Here is a 22,181-nt window from a genome sequence, read left to right as displayed (position 1 = left end):
AATTTTACATTCCTGTTGCCTCAGGTAGTCTTGAAGCACAGACATCACCCACCCATCCTCCAGAACACCTCCTGGACTCTAGCAGCTCCCTTTAAAGAGCAATGTCACCATCGTACCCCGAGTGAGTCCATTGGGAACAACTACAGCCCCCGGGCCCAGGACCTGAAGATTGGCAACCTACAGCGCAGACGGCCAACTGCCCATGTCTCCTTGGTAGATTCAGCGGGGCCTTGTATCCACTCAAAGCTCTATCATGTCTGCCCCCCCTGGTCTGTCTGATTAAGGGAAAACTGTCTTTATATTATTATTTGAAGACAATTTAGATATGGATCAAATGTGAACACTTAAAAGTGATCTAGAAAGTTCTCAAATGATATTTGATCTTAATTAACCTTGTAGCATCTGGAAGAAGACAAAAACCTGCACCCAGAGGACGGTAATAAATATTCACTACATTTTGACCAGTATAAAACAGTCCAGTGGTTCTCAAGCTTGTTCACACCAAGGACCCCTAAACTGACACAAATGAGATAGTTGGTATAGTTGATAAGATTTTCTCCCAGGGTCCCCCATCTGATAAGATTTTTGTGAAAATAAATTATTCCCCTTTTGCTGGGAACCCCCATAAGGACCCCTGGGGGTCCCCGGACCCCACTTTGAGAACCACTGCAATAGTAAAATAGCTTCAATATCCTATCTGATTTGATATTCTTTTCAGTGAAACACTTTAGTCTGATTGTTTTGTCCTTTCTCAGGGATTCATCCTCAGGCAGCCCTAGACACTTCCTGACCCCCAGCAGCCGGCCTATGTCCCCCCAACAGCAGCTGGACATCATGCACAGCCAAGAGGAGAATATGAGGGCTGCTGAGATGGAACCTGGCGAGAGAGACCTGGAAGCAAGTATCATTGAATTCATTAGTCAACCATTGGTTGGTATCAAACAATCAGCCTGCTATGAACAAAAGTAATTTCTTTTGACACATTATTATTGTTGTTGACTTAATTCACACAGAGGTATCAGTACTACATCACCACTGGTGTCCAGACGTCTATGCTGGCCCCCCAGCCACCCCAGCAGGTGGAGAGCATCATGCGTCTACTGCCTCCTCTCACTGAGGATAGTAGCAGTCACACCCAGAACCTGAGGGAGAGCCTGCAGAGGGAGGTCAAAAGAGATTACCACTTCAGTCTTAAGAAGAGCATAGGTACAAAACAATGTTTGTTTTACCTCTCCCACGGAGTTGGCTGGGCCACAGAGTTGGCGGGACTGCGGGAGGTTATGTTTTGGCCTCTTGTTTGTCTATCTGTTTGTTTGTCATCAGGATATCTTAAAACTTTATCAAAGGATTTGCACAAAACCTTAGCAGAAAGGTTGGTCATGGGCCAACTTAGAAGTCATTCCACGCCCACTGGCCAAAAGGGGCATGGTAATGGGTGTGTTCAATCACAAAAAGGTGCCTAACTTCCACATGGATTCACGTAATACAGTACCACAAAACTTTGCAGAAAGGTTGGTCATGGGCCAAAGCCGAACTGATTAACTTGCCACCCCCAGTGGCCAAAAGGAGGCGTGGCAATGGGGGTAACATGCCATGGTGGAGATATGCACTCTACCATGTGCCCTCTAGTTTTATGTCTGTATTGCATTATTTAACTAAACAAGCTAAGATAAGTCAATATCAGTTTCACATTAATTTTACAAATAGTCTGATAAAGCAAATGCAGGTCTCAGATTACATTGACTATCAAGATATGGATTTCAGCTTCTCCTTTTAGTTTATATTGGAAAGGACATCTTTTTGCATCATTGGACACAGAGATCTGCATTTTTTTCATGCATAGCACAGCGGCCATAAATAGCTAGTTCACTCACTTTCCCCCCCTATGAATAAATGCCTCCCTTGCCATGGAAATGAAATTCCTTCCTCTACGTTTTTCCGTCTACCTTTTCCCCATCAGTGGATTACGTCCTGATGGACCCATCAGAGCGTCAGCGTCTGTGCATATGCAGCACCCCGAGGCCCTCCCCCAGGAGGGTGATCCGGGCGCCGGTGCCCTGGGCCAGCAGCTACCAGGAGGCCCACATGTGGCAGAGTCAACACCTCTTCACTGTCAATCATATCATGTTCCTACTGCAGGACATCTGGCTAAACAGGTAACGCAGAATTAATGCTGTTACGAAGGAAATCTGCTCTACATTCAGTGAAAGGCTGGTTAATTGTCGTAAGTCATGTGTATGCATTTTCACTGCTAATGTGCAAATGAAATGGGCTGAAATTGAAATGTGTGGATGATCACAGATTGTAGAAATAAACACTGTGTATCAGTTAAATGGGCACTATTTGGAAAATAAACTGATAGTGTATTCAGTAAACATTAAATGCATGCTTCCTGTAATACTGCTACATGGTAGGGGTGGGGGAAAAAATCGATACACTATAGTATCGTGATATTTTGCCTGACGTTATTGTATCGATATTTGGACGCCAAGTATCGATATAAAAAAAAAAAAAAAAAATTGGCAGTCCACCGGGCATCTGCCCGAAGCGCCCGATGTTGCAGTCCACGCCTGCAGTGGCGTATTGAGTCCAGAGAAGCTTAATAATGTAGCCTACATGTGGGGCAAAAACAAAACAAAACAAAAAAACACTGCATGTTTTACTTCCGGTGAGGTCAAGGAAAAGGTAGGAAAAGGAGTTAGACAATATATCGAAATATCGCAATATTCAATATATCGCAATATTCAATATATTGCAATATCGGCGATATCGCAATACTATCGTATCGTGACTCAAGTATCGTTTTAGTATCGTATCGTGGGCATCTGGTGATTCCCAGCCCTACTACATGGCTAGAGCTACATGGGTTGACCTTATGTCTGGTCACTGACACAGGAGATAGGGTGTCAGGTACAGCCACTAAACAGGCAATCGGGACAAATTATGTGAATTGTGCTGGCCTACATCGACTATTTGGCAAACAGAAAAGAATGTGCAGATCAAAAGTATGTCTGATGGATGGGTAACAGAAAGCAGGAACCAGTTTTGTTTAGTTGCTGACTTTTTACAGTTAAACAGAAAAATAAATAGTAACTAAATTAATAGTAACTTCATTTTTTTTAATCCATTTTCAGCTTCTCTTCTCTCAGATTTGTCCAGCTGGAGGATCTCTGCTCCTCCGACCTCCCCCTCCTTCCATCTGAGTTTGAAAAGCTGGTCCAGAGACAGTGCCAAGCCACCAGAGACCACCTGGTCCACAAGTGAGTTGAGTCTGTTCTGTCAGCATGGTAATCATGGTAGTCTGTCTTCAGATTGGCTTGTATGTTCATGCAGACAACCAGAGAACTAATCCTATTGTACTGTAGGTGCAGGCTCATGTTTCCACCTTGTCCACTTTGTTAGACCCATGTCACGCTGCCTTTCAGCAGATTACTTTACTCACATCCCACTTGCAACCTTTTCTGTGTGCCTATTGTGTAGCCTAGTGGGCTCTGTAGTAGGTCAGTACGTAGGCAATTTCACTGGATGACTGAAATATGAGCCATTGTAATTGGTAGAAATTGGCAATTTGGCCACTATTTGTTTATTTTCATGTTCACAATTTGCACCTGCTAGGATACCATTATTCTGTGGTAGCCAGTTTCTCTTGCTAACCATACTCAAGCCAGAGGACAGCATGTGTCTGTATAGCTTTGTTTAAAGGCAAAGTAGAACTGGGGAATCTGCCCACTCTACAGAGTTGAGTTTGGCTGCTTCTAGAAGGTGGAAATGAGTTGACAGCTCAGTCTGATCAGGCTAAGACGGATGACCAAACAGAGAAATTATGAGGAAAGTTTATTCTCTTGTCACATCAAAAGTAATTTTGGTAGAAAAACGTTATAATTGTGTGTTTATGGGCATATTGTTATATTGATCAACTACAGTGTGTCACAGCCATATTATTGTTTCAGGTGGTTGCCGCACTGTGCATCGCTGTTTGTCACCTTCAAGGACCTGTGGTGGAACCTGGTGCCCACGAGTGAGAGGGTGGTTCCACTTTTTGTCCAGGAGTTCTTCTCCTGTGTGTCTGCTCTCATGTCACTACAGCTCCGAAGCCTCGTCATTGGCTCCTTACAGGACCTGCTACTCTTCTTCACCATACACCAGGTTTGGTGTATAGCATGTGTCTCTAAGCAGCACCAAGACATTCACATACACTTCAAACTTTTATTCACTAGCAGAATACCCATACCTGTGTGACTGGTCATTTAGTCAGGCCTCGCTCACAGAGTAGGCATGCAGCCTCCACTCTCTCTCCCAGCTGTGCTCCTCCACTCAGGTGTCTTCCATCAGTAGCGAAATGGTAGCGAACAAACAGAGCTCTCCATGGTGCTGAACCTGTGTTCACTCATTTTGGCAACTAATTAGTCATTTTGGCCCATTCAGATTTACACTTTCTGAAAGATTCAGCTCGATCGCACGTAAAATAGAATACAGTAGCTGTGGTCAAACAAATTTCTGCTCACTCACACACAGACACTCCGCATTCTTATTATTATACTTAGTTATCATTAGGATAGCAATGATGTACTTTGGCTATGAAAACTGATTGCATGATAATTATTTTCCACTGATTTAATTGTGGTTCATCATCAGCTGTGTCTGCTCTGTGCTCTGTGTCCTCCAGGAGGGTAATGACTTTGGCGAGGTGTTTGATGAGATGAAGTATGTTCAGCCTCAGGTGCTGCTGGTCAAGCTGGAAGTGGAGGAGCCGCGCATCGTCTTTAACCCCACCTTCCATGAGTGTTGGGAGCTCATCCACAGAGCCTTCATGGAAATCATCAAGAGTGCCGAGAAGCTCCCGAGGGTACAAGACATCTAGCCTGATATCAGACGGAATTGTCAACTCGTTACACTCCATTTCCATCTTCTAGTCTGACATTCCCTCCACTCTAACTGATTTCCATGAGGGGAATCCCATTTTCCCTAACCAATCACTAGAGACCAACATATCTGCCTGAATATAATCCAGAAGGGGGGGCGATCGGGGGGGGGGGGGGGTCATCTCCCCTTTGAATAAATGAATAAACTAATTGATACTTTTAATTGATTTAAAACAGCCTATCTTGTCTATGGCGGCCGCCATTGTTGTTATTACTCCTCGGCGCACTCGGCAACGGAAAACAGCTTGACAATGGCATTAGTCCCGCCCATTCGGCTGTTTATTTATGCTGATTGGCTAATCATTATAGTCCCCCTTGGCACTGATTGGCTAATCGTTTTTAACCAAGGAAATCACTGTTGCTTGTCACAATGCCAGACCAGAGCAGCCAAAACTCAACTCATTGCAGTGGGCAGATTCGAAGGTCTGGACCCAGGCAACAATATGCCCTCTGCACAGCAAACTTCAAAAGACCTAATTTCTATTTTTTCCCACTTTAATTGAGTTTCACTTTATAAACATGTATACACAAAGACAAATAAATTGTACATGTACATAAATACAAGGGGAGGGGAAAAAAGTTTTGTTTGGGAGTTACATTCTTAATAGTCTGTCCTTTCCATCCAGTAAATTAGTCGTCTTTGTCTGTTAAGTCAATTGTCTTTGTCGCTGCTTTGGGTCTTGAATAGCGTCCATTTCTCCCATTTTTCTTCCAGCTGCTCTTCTTGTAGTCTCAGTCGATATGTCAGTTTCTCCATCATGTAGATTTCCTCTACTATCTCCATCCATTGCCCCTGAGTAGGGGGGTCTACTTTTCCTCATTTCTATTTTATATCACACAATGATGTCTCAGCTATTTTACACACCAAACACACAATATTCTGTGATTTACATGTGTTCTTTTGTGGGCAGGTGGAGTGTAACCTCTTTCCAGAGATCACTAGCTTGTACCTACGCACTGTCAGTCCTGATGAATCGCTGGTCACAGACCTAATCAACAAAGCTAAGGACATTTTCAACAAGAACGCTGTGGGACCTCAAATGTAATGACACATCAACTGTAATTATTACCTGTCTTGCAATTAGTTGGATGTACCGCAGTGACGGTTAGTAACTGTAATGTTACATTTTGATCTTCAGGTATTTGAATGTGTATACCAAATACAGCAATCTGCTGGACAATAAGGCAAAGCAGGACGTAACAGCATTCCTCAAAGAGAAGCACTCCCTCGAAGGATTTGCCAAGGTAGATATGGCTTTCCCTTCAAAATATCCACACTGAAAACATCTTCTAATTTCAACTGACCATTGTTGTCTAGATGCTTTGCTGTTACTTGTTTGTTAAATGATAATTCAGTGGTAATTGTAACCCCCTCTCTCCACCCCTCAGAAAATTGAAGGCGTTAATCACTTGTGGAAGGAGATTGCCTCGCTGCACATCACCGTGCCCCTGTCCATGTTTTGTCTGTATGCCGGCAAGCTGAATGACGATCTGTGTGACTGTGCTGAGAAACTGAAAGACACGATCACCACATTTGAGGTGGAGGAGAACCGAGAGCTCAACAAGAGGTGAGTGGAGAAAAAACTCCTATGCAACCTGAAATCCTTCACCAGAGGAAATGTCTAGTACCGTAACTTCCTAGTATTAGTTCCATTCTGCAGTTTAACCAGCACATTAGAGTCTGTTTACATACATTGTAAGAGGGAGACGGTAAACTACAAGCTACTGTTCTTTCCCAGCATCTGTCGACGTTATGAAGAGATTGCCGAGACTGTCTCAGGGACTGCAGGCACCACAGAGGAGCTGGTGTCTCTCAACCAGTACATGAAACATACCAGCGAGGTGACCCTTCACAAGCTGAGAGATGAGCTCGACGAGGCAGCCAACCGCCTTACCTTCCTCCTGGACTACGCCACTCTGCCCGGTATGTGACACATATGGCATTAACACATACATACACTGTTTGTTGCCCTACTAGGGCCTAGTAGATGACGTATAGCTACATGACATGATATATCTTGTGGTGGGTCCTTGTGATAAAATGGTGGCCTACTACAAGTAAATCTACATACAGGAAGCATTGATTATAAAGTATTCCACCTCAGTGATGGAAGAAAGCAGTGGTTGATACTCAATATCAATATGATTTTGGTCTGTTTAGCTGATGATCTCAGGCTGAACTCCAGTGTATTCCAGTGGCCCAATCGGATCTTCACCGTGCTTGAACTCAACAAGGCCCGTCTGGCCACCAGTAGAGAACAAGCTGAGGAGCAGCTCCAAATGAGGTTACGGGATAAAGACATTGCACACACTTTCCTCTTACAGTACACTGAAAATAATCGGCATGTAATGTGACAATAGATTTGCTCGAGAATTCCAACCTTCCCCTATCTGTGCTGTTCAGTAAATCTTACAATGTCCAGTGTTGTGTATATAACACCAAACTGACAAACTGACTATTGTGTCACCAATTCAAGCTTACAGCTGAGGTAATAACCTTTAAATCGCCACTCTCCCACCTCAGGATATTCAAATTTGATAAGATGCTGCGAAATGTGGACAGGGAGATAGATGCCTTTAAGAACAAGGAAGTGATGAGCATGGAGGAGATGAAGAACAACGTGGAGAAACTCAATGAGCTCAGTGCCACCCTGGATGCTGCTGTCACTGAGCTTGAGGTGAGATACACAGCAGTTTCACAGTGAAGGCTGGCATGCATGGTTTGCATACCACTTACACTTGGTGGTTATACCTCTAATTTGAAAGGGCATTAACATTAGAAAGCTTTGATTCTCCAACGAAAGACAAAAATACATCACCTTTCTTTTTTCTATCTCTGAAAAGTTATGTTGCAGATGGTCGCTTGAAAATGTCTATACCACACTGTCATTTCCACAGGACATCAACAAAGAGCAGACTCTGCTGGAGAAGGAACAGAGCCAGTTCCCCATACTGCAAACTCTGATAGCCAACAAGCAGCCCTATGACCAGCTCTGGACCACAGCACTCAACTTCCAGAAAATGTCAGAGGTCTGGATGAATGGTTGGTATCACACACTGAGCATCCATATGTATCTTTTCACACCGGCTGTCATTTTAAAGACTCTAAATGGCATTATGGACTTAAGTAAAAACAAGGACGCACAGTTTTGACATTTGTGTACTTCCTTGCTGATTTTACTCCCAGGCTCTTTCTTGCACCTGAATGCAGAGAAGATCGCTGACGATCTGGGGACCATGTGGAGGAACATGTACAAACTGACCAAGTCTTTCTCTGATCTTCCCGGGCCTTGCCGTGTGGCCAAAAGCTTCAAGAGCAAGATAGACCATTTCAAGCAACACCTGCCCATCCTCACAACAATCTGTAACCCCGGCGTCAAAGACCGCCACTGGGAGATGGTCAGCGCAGTTAAATTGTTGTTGTTGCAAGAGCACTGTATTTTAGCCACAAAATGAGAGTAGTAAAACTTGTTTGCTTGAAAACTTTCGATGGAAACAATATGGAGGAAATTCTATGGTTTATCATTACATCTATGTGGAAAACCAGTTGATATACAGTAGAAATTCAGTGACAGTTTGCCTCTGGCACAATAACCAAATGTATTGCTACTCCAGTGACCCATGAAGCTGATTTGAGGAATTGATGAGACTCTTGTATGTCCACAGATCAGCAGCATTGTGGGCTTCAATGTCAAACCAGATGTGGACAGCTCATTGCTGAACATGTTGGACTTGGGACTATCCAAGTTCTCAGACAAGTAAGACCTTTTATGTACAGTTCACCATGCTGGACTATAGATACAGATTGACATTGATTTTGTGTTAATGACACAGATTTACTGAATGACTGGTGTCAGAATGTGATTTGATTATTTCCCCTGGTCCCTAGGTTGGAAGAGATCGGAGCCTCGGCCAGTAAGGAGTACTCTCTGGAAAAGGCCATGGAGAAGATGAAAAATGAATGGGCTGAGCTCCGCTTCACTTTCACTGCATACAGAGATACAGTATGACCACGCTGACACGCACACACACACACCATATACATATAAATGCATGTGATGCTTTCATAATAGACAGATCACAAGCTGAAACACACAAACATTGACATAATGACTTCTTCCACAATATTACATCTTGACCTTGGAATTATTCAAAGAAAATTAGATGTGTGGCTAGTGTTAGCTTATATACCTTGATATGTTTCACCCTACTTAACCCACTCTGGTCCTGACTGTCATACAGAATATTGACTTCAACTCATATCTGTAAACACTCTTTATATTTTATCTTAGGGTACCAGTATTGTGTCAGCAGTGGATGACATCCAAGAGCTTCTAGATGATCACATCATTAAGACGCAGACCATGCGAGGGTCACCTTTCATCCAGCCAATAGAGAGTGAATGCAAGGTAAGACACAACAACACAAATTATCCTTGGTCCACTTGAGAGGGTGACATGATCTCAGGATAGAGATGAAAGCCTTTCCTGTGTAAGTCGATAAGCATGAATACTGTACATAGGCATAGTCAATTGTGCTGTCAATCAAAGTGGATTTCAAAGAGATAGCCTTGATGTCCTTCCTTTCATCTCCACTTTATTAACACAATTGTTTTTACTATCCTTTTCATTCTTTCTTCCCTTGATACCTGCTGATTTTAAGATTTGACTGATAACGCGCGAGGGGTGTAACAGTTCACAAAATTCCTGGTTCGGTTCGATACGACACAGTGGTGTCAGGGTTCAGTATGTTTTCGATACAGCAAAAAAGTAGAAATGCCAGAGAAATTCCCTTGATTTAAAATTATTTTTATTTATTTTATTATTTTCAGTCTTAATCTTTTTTTTTTTAATTGAATTTACAACAATGTTTTTTTCACGCCTTTCGTCTTTTTCGTCTCAGTCTTAGTTTACCATGATATCCTTGTAGAAGACTTGCACTGTTCAGCTGCCCTCTGGTTTTTATTTATTTCTATTTTTATAATGATTTTAATTTATTTGATGAGTACTTGAGTATGATAGTGCTATACAAACAAAGTATGTTTCATGTATAATTTTTAATAATTAACTTTTTATCTCTGCCCTTAGCAATGGGAGGACAAACTGCTGACTATGCAGGACATCCTAGATTCCATGTTGAAGTGTCAGGCCACTTGGCTTTACCTCGAACCCATCTTCAGCTCTGAGGACATTATTGCTCAGATGCCTGAGGAGGGACGCAAGTTTGCCATTGTGGACAGCTACTGGAAGGATATCATCGCAGAGGCGGTGAGATCCTTGTAACACACATCTTTCTGTGTGTGCGTGTGTGTGTGTGTGTGTGTGTGTGTGTGTGTGTGCGCCTGCGTGTGCGTGCGCACGTGTGTGTGGACTGTGATTTGTGTTCAACAAGTCTCGTGCGCTTGACTTTGCTGTGTGTGCTTGATTCTCTGTGTGAATGTGTCGGCCCAGGTTAAGGACACACGTGTGTTGGTGGCTACAGCCCAACACAACATGCTGAGCCGGCTAGAGGAGTCCAATGTGTTTCTGGAGGACATCCAGAAAGGTCTCAACACCTACCTTGAGAAGAAGAGGCTCTATTTCCCCAGGTGGCTCATTATACATGATGAACTCAAACTAATTTACCCATGTATAGTTATATCTGCACTATGAGTGCTAGTGTGCCAGTCTTATTGTAATACTCAAAACGTAATTTTCCTCTTGTGTCTTTTTCTTCATCATTTCCCCAGGTTCTTCTTCCTGTCCAACGACGAGCTGCTGGAGATCCTGTCAGAGACCAAGGACCCCCTGCGGGTCCAACCCCACCTGAAGAAGTGCTTTGAGGGCATCGCCAAACTGGAGTTCACCGAGGACCTGGAGATCACCGGAATGATCAGCTCTGAGAAGGAGACTGTGCCCTTCACAGAAAAGATCCACCCAGCCCAAGCCAAGGTATGGACCATTCAATGTATGGCCTATATAAATAAAGCACTTGTTTATATATGATACACTGCCCAATTTTAATGATTGCCTTTTCTATGTTTTATGTATGTATCCTTCTTCTCTCGTGTCACATGACAGTGTTGTCAGACTGAAACTAGAGGGCACTAGAGTACATAGCTTCGCCACAGCATGATATCCCCATTGCCATGCCTCATTTTGGCTAGTGGGCGTGGAAAGTTAATGAGTTAGTCCTTGGCCCATGACCAACCTTCCTACAAAGTTCCGTGGTGTTACATGAATCCGTTTGGAAGTTAGGCGCCTTTTGTGATCGAACACGCCCATTACAGCGCCCCCTGTTGGCCAGTGGGCATGGAAAGTTAACTTCTAAGTTGGACAAGTGACCAACCTGCCAAGTTTTGTGCAAATCTGTTAATAACATTTTGACATATCCTGCAGACAAACAGACAGACAAACAGGGTAAAAACATAACCTCCAGCTACAAAGGCCCAGCCATTCCATGGCGGAGGTAACGAGTTAAATTAGAATTAGTTTTATTTACGGTGTGTTGCCATTTGATTTCAGGGTATGGTAGAGAAGTGGCTGCTACAGGTGGAGAACGTGATGCTCAGGAGTGTCCGGGATGTCATCCATCAAGGATTGATTCAGTATGCTGAGGTATATGGATGTCAAATGTTTTTGATTGAAATCTGGGGTGAGTTTTTAACTCACTACCATTTTGAATAAGGACTTTTTACTTTTTGACGTCTTGAATATATTATCTTCTCTAGATGCCAAGGAAGAAGTGGGTGTTGCAGTGGCCTGGCCAAGTTGTCATATGTGCTTCCTCCATCTTTTGGACTAGTGAAGTGTCTGAAGCCATCCAGAAGAACTCACTAGCTGTCAGTCTTCTTCATCACCACTCACCATCTGATTCACCATTCCCACCACTACAAATTTCCACATAGCAAGTCTTCTAAGCTTCCAAAACTGTAAATAATAATTTAGAAATAATCACATTGTATTCTAACATGTGCATTGTTGATCTGTTCCACTGCCAGGCCTATGTGAAGAAATGTAATGCCCAAATTGCTGACATAGTGGAGCTGGTGCGTGGGAAACTTCCAGGAGGGGCAAGGATGACACTTGGAGCTCTTACCGTTATAGATGTGCATGGTAATATCCCAATACTAAATACTAACTCTGTTGATGATCATTGGATCTTTCAAATGGATGAAGTGTGTATTCTTGATGAAATCCATCTTATAGTAAATCTCGTGCATTTCTTTTTCTGACCTAGCTCGAGATGTTGTGGCAAAACTGGCGGAGGACCGCGTCTCCTCGCTGAACGACTTTGCATGGATTTCTCAGCTGCGTTACTTCTGGGAGGGCGGAGACGTGATGCTGCGTATGATCACCACCTGTTTGAAGTATGGCTATGAATATCTGGGCAACTCTCCCCGTCTGGTCATCACGCCACTTACGGACCGCTGCTACAGGTCAGTTCTGATTTGGTTGTTGATCCCTTATCCTCATTGCTATGTCCTTATTTATGGAAGGAGGGATGTGAATTACAACCTGATAATAGTAAGAATTATGTATAGATAGACTTGGCGATATCCATCACTTATTGTCCCGCCAAAATATATTTTTACTTTTATTTTATTTTTACTTGATAATATTGAATATCGGACCAAGCCTTCGTACAATAACTTGAAGTTTCTTCAGAAGACAAGATTTTTCATAGTACAAATTAGTGCAATCATCATGTGGCACACCAGGACGCTTATGGGGGCTCTGAAGTTGAACTTGGGAGGAGCGCCTGAGGGTCCTGCAGGAACGGGCAAGACTGAGACCACAAAGGATTTGGCTAAAGCCTTGGCTAAACAGGTAACATAACATGACTCCCAAACTGTTGTCAGTAAGAGACATCCTACATTTAATCAGCTTTTATTCATTTCACTTAATATTGTCTTTTAAAGCTGTGATTTGTTCCTAGTGTGTGGTGTTCAACTGCTCTGATGGTCTGGACTACAAGGCCATGAGTAAATTCTTCAAAGGACTGGCTCAGTCGGGAGCTTGGGCCTGCTTTGATGAGTTCAATCGTATTGAGGTGAGCGCCGCTGCTCAGTCACATTACAGATAGTGGTCCCTCTGCTCAGGGTAGTGGCTTTAGTCCTTCTAATAATCATTGAGTACATGTTAATACCTATATCCACACTTTTGAATACATGTTAATCTAGTAGAGATTCATTGAATTGCTTACTGAAGTTTGTGTGTGTGTGTGTGTGTGTGTGTGTGTGTGTGTGTGTGTGTGTGTGTGTGTGTGTGTGTGTGTGTGTGTGTGTGTGTGTGTGTGTGTGTGTGTGTGTGGGTGGGCGTGTGTGTGGGCGTGTGCATGCGTGTGTGTGTCCCAGGTGGAGGTGCTGTCTGTGGTGGCTCAGCAGGTGCTCTGCATCCAGCAGGCCATTGCCAAGGATTTGAAGAGCTTCCTGTTTGAGGGGACAGAGCTGTCACTCAACCCCACCTGTTCTGTCTTCATCACCATGAACCCGGGCTACGCCGGCAGGGCCGAGCTCCCTGACAACCTGAAGGTACATGACTGTAGCACGGTCATAAACACCAGAGACCAGAGCAGTCTCACCTCAAGGCTCACGTTGAAGTATAATATCTAGAGCAACATATATAAAGTGCTGGGATTTGAAGCATAGCTGTCAATCTTGTGTTGTAGGCTCGTTTTCGTACAGTGGCTATGATGGTGCCAGACTATGGTCTCATTGGAGAGATCTCACTGTATTCTATGGGCTTCATTGAATCTCGCAGGTATGTACAACTGATCTCTTGCACAGAATATTATTGACCTATGATTCGATATATTTCTTCCTAAGCTGGGCTCAAATTACAGGAGTTTTAAAATTCGAACCAATTTTGAAATCGGGTTGCATCACAACCTGATTCTCGGCAGGGGCAAAGCGGGAATAAATTGGTGAAAGACTCTTGTAATCTGAGCCCGCCTTAGGTAGACTCAGCTCTTGGTTTGCTCCGATATACAAAGTCAAATTTCTCATTGCGCTTTCACTGGTAGTCTGGCCCAGAAGATCGTGGCTACCTACCGTTTGTGCTCGGAGCAGCTGTCCTCCCAGCACCACTATGACTACGGCATGCGGGCTGTGAAGTCCGTGCTGACCGCAGCAGGACGCCTGAAGCTGAAGTACCCCGAGGAGAATGAGAGCGTGCTGCTGCTCAGGGCGCTGATGGACGTCAACATGGCCAAGTTTTTGGCACAGGATGTACCACTGTTTCAGGTGACACATTATGCGTCCCTTGTTCCCCGCCCACATTTGTTTATAGTGTATGTATCCGTGGGCTTGTTTCATCCTTATTCAGTTCAATTCTCCTGCTGTTGCCTCATATAGGGTATCATCTCTGATCTATTCCCTGGAGTGGTCCTTCCCAAACCAGACTATGATCTTCTCCTCAAGGCTCTTAATGACAACATTGCCAAGCTTAAGCTCCAGTCTGTCCCATGGTTCATTGACAAAATCATCCAGGTATCAAGGAAGAGGATCACTTTGTAATTCTTAGGTTGAAAATAGTTAGTTGAAATAGCACAGCAACGTGTTAGAATTTCACATGTGTTATGGTGTCTAGGTGTATGAGATGATCTTGGTCCGTCACGGCTTTATGATAGTAGGAGATCCTCTTGGGGGAAAGACTTCTGCCTACAAAGTTCTTGCCGCTGCCCTTCGAGACCTCTATGAAGGTAAGCCTTTCAATTTACTTACTATTTACTTGCCACTATATTTTCATTACCCAGGGCAAAATAGGGACAAGCAAGTCATCAACCATGACTGACTCATTGTGGTTGAGAGGTTTCGCTAATGTCTGTTCAGTTTTGCATTCTTTGCTCTCATATGGGTTTATTCACTGACTCCTCACCACCATCCAGCCAACCTAATGGAGGAGTTTGCAGTGGACTACTGCATCATCAACCCCAAGGCCATCACCATGGGCCAGCTGTATGGCTGCTTTGATCCAGTCAGCCATGAGTGGTCTGACGGGGTCCTGGCCACCACCTACAGGGAGCAGGCTATCTCCATCTCAGACAATCGCCAGTGGATCATTTTTGATGGGCCCATCGATGCTGTGTGGATTGAGAACATGAATACTGTGCTGGATGACAACAAGAAGGTATCGGCCATTTTGATGCCTACCTTGCTATCTCATTTTTTAATGCTACAAGAATAGTCTTTTCCTGTATTTATTTATTTCACCGTGTCACCAGTAATACCAGCTTTTCAGTGTCATTATACTTTACTGTATTGGTGAGGCTTATTTCTCTACTAGCTCTGTCTGATGAGTGGTGAGATCATCCAGATGAGTTCCAAAATGAGTCTGATCTTTGAACCCGCTGACCTGGAGCAAGCCTCACCGGCGACCGTCAGTAGGTGAGCAGCTAGGACAGGAGCTGCACCTGTAACTGTCACACACAAATTGAAAGCATTGATTTTGACAGAAGGTTTCTCCAAATTAGTTGTGGCTGGTTTGTTGAGTGTTGCCTTCTGTCTGAAGGTGTGGTATGATCTACATGGAACCTCACCAGCTGGGCTGGGCTCCTCTCAGAGACTCTTACATGGACACACTGCCTGAGAGCCTGAGCACTGAACATAGAGAGCTGGTGAGATTACACACACACACACTCATGTACCCACACACGCACGCATGCACACACACACACACACACACACACACGTGCGCACGCGGGCTTTGATGCAAACAAAGTGTTATCTGCTAATGCTACCGTTTCTTCTGCAAACAGGGCTCACTAACAGCCTTTCAATCTTTGTGTTGCTTGAACATGCCGCAGATATGATGTGATGTGTCCTGTATCTGTTTGTTTGATCTTCTTTCCCATAGATATTGGGTCTGTTTGATTGGCTAGTTCAGCCCTGTCTGGACTTTGTAGCCAGCGAGTGTCGCTTCGTGGTGCAGACATCGCCCATCCACCTGGCTTACAGTCTGATGAGGCTGTACACCTGCCTGCTAGGTCAGTAAGACTTGACATTTTATTCATAATCAGTCGGTCAGTACATCTTTTTGTCGGTGTGAGTCTTAATGTCCCTGTCTGGATCCAGATGGAATTTCTGCGTCAGGAACCAACAGTGAAAAGAGCATGTCCAGTCAGCAGATAACCATGTGGCTGCAGGGCCTGTTCTTATTCGCTGTAGTGTGGACTCTGGGTGGGACCATCAACGGGGACAGTCGTAAGAAGTTTGACGCCTTCTACCGCAACCTGCTCATGGGGATGGACGATGAGCACCCCCGCCCCAAGAATGTCAAACTCACCAAGAGCAACCTCTTCCCCGAGCGAGGTCACCCATTTTACACAATTAATGTGTATTGAGTTGTCATACCAGTTAAAGAATGTCCACCTCTTACTTTTTCTCACACTAGTGATGCACATTGTTTCCTTATTGTTTGTAGGCACTGTCTTTGACTACTACTTCCACAAGGATGGACGTGGACAGTGGAATGTATGGACTGATTCAATCACAAAGGAGGAGAGCATCATCCCAGCTGGAGCCAATGTAAGTGTGCTGATGCTGACAGTGGTTATGGATAGTGAAGATGGCTATGTTCTCTGAAACGCCTCCTCTCCTCACCAGGTGTCAGATCTCATCATCCCCACCATGGAGACGGCACGTCAGCTGTTTTTCCTGCGTACCTACCTGGCACATGAAGTACCCATGCTGTTTGTGGGCCCCACTGGAACCGGCAAGTCTATCATCAACAACAGCTTCTTAGTGAAGCTGCCTAAGGAGCGTTACACGCCCAACTGCATCAACTTCTCAGCCCGTACATCAGCCAATCAAACCCAAGACATCATCATGGCCAAGCTGGACCGAAGGAGGAAGGGGGTATTTGGGCCTCCTATGGGAAAGAAGTGTGTTGTTTATGTCGGTAAGGATGATGCACATTTAATCCCATAATATTTGGTTAGAAGTAAAAAAAAAAAAAAAAAAATTTTTTTTTTTTTGTTTGTTTATTTGGACGGGACAGTGCAAAATTAATGAACACAGAAACCACAGAACAGATAGTAAAACCTGGAACATAGTAAAAGTGTAAAAATTGCCGGATTTAATTTTTTTTGCACGAGGCTAATTTCCATCCGTTGTCCCCATAAAACATAAAACACCAATGAATAAATGAATAAATAATGAATGAATAAATAATGAATGAGTTTTAGACTAAACTGAATTTCAGTTCACTGACTTCACGGACAAATTAATATGATCCCACATAGACGACCTGAACATGCCGGCTAAGGAAATCTATGGAGCCCAGCCCCCAATTGAGCTGCTAAGACAGTGGATTGACCACCGCCACTGGTACGACAAGAAAGACACCTCCAGACTGGACATAGAGGATGTGCTGTTTGTATCTGCTATGGGGCCTCCTGGGGGTGGGAGGAATGACATTACAGGTACTGTTGAAAGGATTATGATATTGGTGATTTCCTAAACTGTGCTAAGAAAGTTGACTGTTATTAACAACATGTTCTAAATGCTAGGCCGCTTCACCCGTCACCTGAACATCATCTCTATTGATTCCTTTGATGATGAAACACTGAGCAAGATCTTCAGCTCCATTACTGACTGGCACTTCAGCAAGGGGTTCGATGCTTCGTTCAACAGGTAATCCGTCAAATACGTATTTGAATGTCATACAGTTTGAGAATGATATAAATAGTCTTTGTCAGGGAACAACAACAGATTTTGTCTTTATTTCCTAGGCTAGGTAAGATCATGGTACAGGCCACCATGGCTGTCTATAAGGATGCCATGGACAGCTTCCTCCCCACCCCATCCAAGTCCCACTACATCTTCAACCTGCGGGACTTTGCACGAGTGATCCGAGGTGTCCTTCTGGCTCCACACACACACATGCAGGTAAGACTGGAAACAACAGTGAGATATTTGATTGAAGATATAAATCAGGAATACTCCAAAATGATTATTTGTGTACATTATGTTGATCATTTATGTCAGGAGGGAGACAAACTGATCCGCCTGTGGATCCATGAAGTCTACCGTGTTTTCTATGACCGGCTCATTGACACTGAAGACAGAGAGACGTTCTTCAACATTGTCAAAGACAGAACCTCTGACTATTTTAAGCAGACCATGGATAAGGTAACACCCTGCACCATTAGATTAAACCCCCCCCCCCCCCCCCCACACACACACACACACACACACACACACACACTCTCTCTCATACACACACACACACACACACACACACACACACACTCAAATGATATTGTTATACAGAAGTGGCATGTTTTCACCCCTGTCTTTCTGTCCGTCCGTCCTGTGGTCCAAGGATCAGTTACCGTAATTAGATTTTGGTAGTGATGTTCAGAATTCTTCAGTGTTGTTGGAGGTTTGCATTCTCCAGAGTGCCCTCTAGTTTTAAAACAGATGTTGCTGTGTTTAATTCTAATTAATTCTCTCCTATCATGTTTATCCAGCTCCTTTGCCACCTCAGCTCAAATGGCAAGGTACTGGACGAGACCATCCGCAGCTTGTTCTTCGGTGACTATGCCAAGCCTGCTACGGACAATAAAGCCTACGATGAGATCACAGACTTGCATGCCTTGCAAGAGGTGATGGAGTTTTACTTGGACGAGTTCAACAACTGCAGCAAGGCACCCATGTCGCTCGTCATGTTCAAGTTCGCCATTGAGCACATTTCCCGCATCTGCCGTGTGCTGAAGCAAGACAATGGCCACCTTCTGCTGGTGGGAATTGGTGGCTCAGGGCGCCAGAGCGCCACTAAGCTGGGCACCTTCATCAATGACTATGTCCTGTTCCAAATTGAGCTGACCAAGAACTACAGCATGTCAGAGTGGCGTGATGACCTGAAGCGGGTGATGCTTAAAGCAGGCATTGAGGGCAAGAGCCTTGTGTTCCTGTTCAATGACAGCCAGATCAAGGATGAGGCCATGGTAGAAGACATCAACATGCTGCTGAACACTGGTGATGTGCCTAACATCTTCCCTGCAGATGAGCGTGCTGACCTCATCGAGAAGTTGCAGGGCATTGCCCGGATGGAGGGAAAGAAGATTGATGCAACTCCACTCTCCATGTACAACTTCTTCATTGACCGCGTCAAGGCCAACCTTCACATTGTGCTTGGTGGGCACCTTTACACTTTCCTTTGATGTTTAGCTACTTTGTAGTAGAGAACATAAATGTACTTTAACCCATTGATACCTGATGCAGCATTTGTGTGTGTATCCCTTTAAGACCGCGAACTGCGTTGACGCGTTTCGCGGTCTTAAAGGGATACACATACAAATGAGGGATATACATTACACGCAAATGCTGCATCAGCTATCAATGGGTTAAACCACAAGACAGTTAGGCTTTCTATTGAGACCTAGTCCAATGAGCTGATCGTCTTTGATTGAAGTACTACTAATGCTGTACTAATTGGAAATTATGATTGTCATTCTTACAGCCATGAGTCCCATCGGTGATGCATTTAGGAACCGGCTTAGGATGTTCCCCTCCCTCATCAACTGCTGCACTATTGACTGGTTCCATGCCTGGCCAACTGATGCTCTGGAGATGGTGGCCCACAAGTTTTTGGAGGATGTGGAGCTGGAGAGTGATGTCAGACTGGAGTAAGGATGCAAATAACATCTGAGTTGTTCTAACTGCTTTACAGTGCCATAGACTTAATTTGCACTCATATTAGTTAGTTAGTTTGTTCGTTAGTTTTTATTTGTTCTGGTTATTTATTTATTTATTTGCTAATAAGCAAAATAAAGAATGCATTTTGTTAATAGTAGCAATTTCTTTCTTATGCACAAAACGCGTACGGTAACCGTGACCCAAAAACTACTGTTCAGTCCTTGATAAATACTGTTTTGCTTTACTAATGAGTTTTGCTGGTATGAATTCGCCACGAACATGGAAAGAAAATGAACTGTGCATGCATGCCATATCATACAGTAGCCTAGTTACTAACCTACTTAATTACATACCTCTTCAATAAAAATAATAATCATTGTAATAAATGTCCGGCCCCTGATTTTATTCACAACCCTCAGCATGGCCCTCGGTAAAGTTTGAATTTGACACCCTTGGTATAGAATGTCTAGCTTTGTGAAATATACATTTAGTACATGTTGCTTGTGATCTCAGGGTGGTGGAAATGTGCAAGACCTTCCAGACATGTGCCAAGGAGATGTCTGAAAGGTACTTCTCCAGACTGAGGAGACACAACTACATCACACCCACCTCCTATCTGGAACTCATCCTCACCTTCAAGAGCCTGCTCAATGCCAATAGGAATGAGGTGGACACTGTGAGGAACCGTTACATTGTTGGTCTCCAGAAACTGGAGTTTGCTGCTTCTCAGGTGATGCTCCCTGCCAAGCCTTATTTTATTTACAAAATAATTTGAAATGTATTTATTACTTAATAATTGATGGGACAAATTTGATAAACATTGGAAATTGTATTAGCTTTAGACCAAACTTGGTGACCAAACTATAACATAAACATTCATAGTCAACTAACTACTACTATACTATGTGCACAGGTGTCAGTGATGCAGCAGGAGCTGACAGCATTGCAGCCAGAGCTCATCCAGACCTCAGCTGAGACAGATAAGATGATGGTAAAGATAGAGAAGGAAACAGTGGAGGTGGACGCTAAGAAAGCACTAGTGTCTGCTGATGAGAAAGTGGCCAATGAAGCAGCAGCTGCAGCTAAAGCCATTAAGGTATCGTACATTAAAGAAAATTCTTAAGTTATTAGTGTAGTATAGAGTGCCAAAGTCACACCCTCTTCTGTGTTCAGCATACAAACCAAGGGATTTCATCCGCCATTCACTTTTTTAATCTATATTTAGTAAAATGCTTCTAAAAATACTTTTACTTGGTCAAACCAAGCGATTCAGCTATAAAAAACAAAAACAAAATTTCATTATTATTATTATTTTTGTTTTCTTTTTTGTTTTTGGTCCGAGTGAAATGTTATATGGTCTCTCCTGATACTAAATATAGCTGAATCGCTTGATTTGACCAAAGTAAAACTCTTTTTATAAGCATTTTATGAAATGTAGATGGAAAAATTAATGGCGGATGAAATCTCTTGGTTTGTATGCCGAACGCGGAAGAGGGCGTGACTTTGGCTTTGACTCTATTGAGCCTTAAAAAAATGATGTAAAGTACTAGAATAAGTAACTTGTTAAGATAGTTTTGTTTGTTTCTTTGTTGTTTGTTTTTGCTGAGTGTGGGTTTTGAGGATTGTGTACTGTTGGTCCTTAGGATGAGTGTGAGGGAGACCTGGCAGAAGCTATGCCTGCCCTGGAAGCTGCCCTTTCAGCCCTGGACACCCTCAAACCTTCAGACATCACAGTGGTTAAGTCCATGCAGAATCCCCCAGGTCTAGTTAAACTAGTCATGGAGTCCATCTGTGTCATGAAGGGTATCAAACCTGAGAGGAAACCTGATCCTGGCGGCTCAGGTAAGATCATGGCTTTGAAAGAATGATTTTGATATGGCATTGTCCTCATTGATAAACTCAATACAAAAAACCTATCATCACATTTTTAATATTACTTAAAAAGAAATCCGACTTGTTTGTGTCACAGGCAAGATGATTGAGGACTACTGGGCCCCCTCTAAGAAACTCTTGGGAGATATGAAATTTTTGGAAAACCTCAAAGCCTATGACAAAGACAACATCCCTGCACTCTACATCAAGAAAATCAGAGAGAAGTTTATCGACAACCCAGAGTTTCAGCCCTCTATCATTAAAAATGTCTCCTCTGCTTGTGAGGGTCTCTGTAAATGGGTGCGATCAATGGAGGTGTATGAGCGTGTAGCCAAAGTCGTGGCCCCCAAGAAGGAAAGACTGAAGCTGGCTGAGGATGAGCTAGCTGTCCAGATGGACACGTTGGCTGTGAAGAGAGCTGAACTGAAAGAGGTTGAGGACAGACTGCAGAGCCTGAATGACAGTTTCGAGGCCATGAACAAGAAGAAGAAAGAGCTAGAAGATAACATTGAGCTGTGCTCTCAAAAGCTGATCAGGGCAGAGAAGCTGATAGGAGGACTGGGAGGAGAGAAGGACAGGTGGACAGAGGCTGCCAGGCTACTAGGAATAAGGTATATCAGAGATTCACTGTCACAATTTTTCAGGATTACGTATTAAGTATTTTATTTCAGTGACGATTGATGATTATAACAATAATGGTGATGGTAATTTACATATCACCTTTTAACTCATGAGGAATTTCTGTTGTCATTCCATATGTAGTGTAT

General features: G+C 43.5%; 1 protein-coding gene across 1 annotated transcript in view; it reads left to right on the top strand.

The window, feature by feature from the left end:
* The window catches only part of dnah3 (dynein axonemal heavy chain 3), a gene marked incomplete at its 5' end in the record, with an annotated part of 28,140 nt that overhangs the window by 174 nt on the left and 5,785 nt on the right, over nucleotides 1-22,181 (top strand). The window contains 48 exons of the mRNA XM_083649972.1: nucleotides 25-213; nucleotides 1,014-1,206; nucleotides 1,961-2,156; nucleotides 3,135-3,260; nucleotides 3,951-4,146; nucleotides 4,667-4,846; nucleotides 5,834-5,964; nucleotides 6,062-6,167; nucleotides 6,312-6,490; nucleotides 6,662-6,846; nucleotides 7,084-7,207; nucleotides 7,447-7,600; nucleotides 7,821-7,965; nucleotides 8,110-8,321; nucleotides 8,589-8,680; nucleotides 8,812-8,926; nucleotides 9,215-9,331; nucleotides 10,010-10,189; nucleotides 10,373-10,509; nucleotides 10,651-10,852; nucleotides 11,426-11,518; nucleotides 11,632-11,742; nucleotides 11,902-12,016; nucleotides 12,141-12,339; nucleotides 12,622-12,730; nucleotides 12,840-12,953; nucleotides 13,258-13,434; nucleotides 13,572-13,663; nucleotides 13,926-14,145; nucleotides 14,257-14,391; nucleotides 14,492-14,603; nucleotides 14,790-15,031; nucleotides 15,188-15,288; nucleotides 15,413-15,518; nucleotides 15,758-15,887; nucleotides 15,976-16,212; nucleotides 16,325-16,428; nucleotides 16,507-16,801; nucleotides 17,145-17,324; nucleotides 17,412-17,535; nucleotides 17,634-17,790; nucleotides 17,890-18,033; nucleotides 18,375-19,041; nucleotides 19,367-19,532; nucleotides 20,056-20,272; nucleotides 20,456-20,638; nucleotides 21,186-21,384; nucleotides 21,512-22,025. Coding sequence (XP_083506098.1) covers nucleotides 25-213; nucleotides 1,014-1,206; nucleotides 1,961-2,156; nucleotides 3,135-3,260; nucleotides 3,951-4,146; nucleotides 4,667-4,846; nucleotides 5,834-5,964; nucleotides 6,062-6,167; nucleotides 6,312-6,490; nucleotides 6,662-6,846; nucleotides 7,084-7,207; nucleotides 7,447-7,600; nucleotides 7,821-7,965; nucleotides 8,110-8,321; nucleotides 8,589-8,680; nucleotides 8,812-8,926; nucleotides 9,215-9,331; nucleotides 10,010-10,189; nucleotides 10,373-10,509; nucleotides 10,651-10,852; nucleotides 11,426-11,518; nucleotides 11,632-11,742; nucleotides 11,902-12,016; nucleotides 12,141-12,339; nucleotides 12,622-12,730; nucleotides 12,840-12,953; nucleotides 13,258-13,434; nucleotides 13,572-13,663; nucleotides 13,926-14,145; nucleotides 14,257-14,391; nucleotides 14,492-14,603; nucleotides 14,790-15,031; nucleotides 15,188-15,288; nucleotides 15,413-15,518; nucleotides 15,758-15,887; nucleotides 15,976-16,212; nucleotides 16,325-16,428; nucleotides 16,507-16,801; nucleotides 17,145-17,324; nucleotides 17,412-17,535; nucleotides 17,634-17,790; nucleotides 17,890-18,033; nucleotides 18,375-19,041; nucleotides 19,367-19,532; nucleotides 20,056-20,272; nucleotides 20,456-20,638; nucleotides 21,186-21,384; nucleotides 21,512-22,025 — 8,402 coding nt within the window. The remainder of the gene's footprint in view (nucleotides 1-24; nucleotides 214-1,013; nucleotides 1,207-1,960; nucleotides 2,157-3,134; nucleotides 3,261-3,950; nucleotides 4,147-4,666; nucleotides 4,847-5,833; nucleotides 5,965-6,061; nucleotides 6,168-6,311; nucleotides 6,491-6,661; nucleotides 6,847-7,083; nucleotides 7,208-7,446; nucleotides 7,601-7,820; nucleotides 7,966-8,109; nucleotides 8,322-8,588; nucleotides 8,681-8,811; nucleotides 8,927-9,214; nucleotides 9,332-10,009; nucleotides 10,190-10,372; nucleotides 10,510-10,650; nucleotides 10,853-11,425; nucleotides 11,519-11,631; nucleotides 11,743-11,901; nucleotides 12,017-12,140; nucleotides 12,340-12,621; nucleotides 12,731-12,839; nucleotides 12,954-13,257; nucleotides 13,435-13,571; nucleotides 13,664-13,925; nucleotides 14,146-14,256; nucleotides 14,392-14,491; nucleotides 14,604-14,789; nucleotides 15,032-15,187; nucleotides 15,289-15,412; nucleotides 15,519-15,757; nucleotides 15,888-15,975; nucleotides 16,213-16,324; nucleotides 16,429-16,506; nucleotides 16,802-17,144; nucleotides 17,325-17,411; nucleotides 17,536-17,633; nucleotides 17,791-17,889; nucleotides 18,034-18,374; nucleotides 19,042-19,366; nucleotides 19,533-20,055; nucleotides 20,273-20,455; nucleotides 20,639-21,185; nucleotides 21,385-21,511; nucleotides 22,026-22,181) is intronic.

The sequence above is a fragment of the Poromitra crassiceps genome (genome assembly GCF_964638095.1).
Source record: "Poromitra crassiceps genome assembly, chromosome: 13".
Taxonomy (NCBI): Eukaryota; Metazoa; Chordata; class Actinopteri; order Beryciformes; family Melamphaidae; genus Poromitra; species Poromitra crassiceps.
The sequence above is the reverse complement of the archived record's forward strand: the minus strand, read 5'-3'. Positions and strand labels throughout refer to the sequence as shown.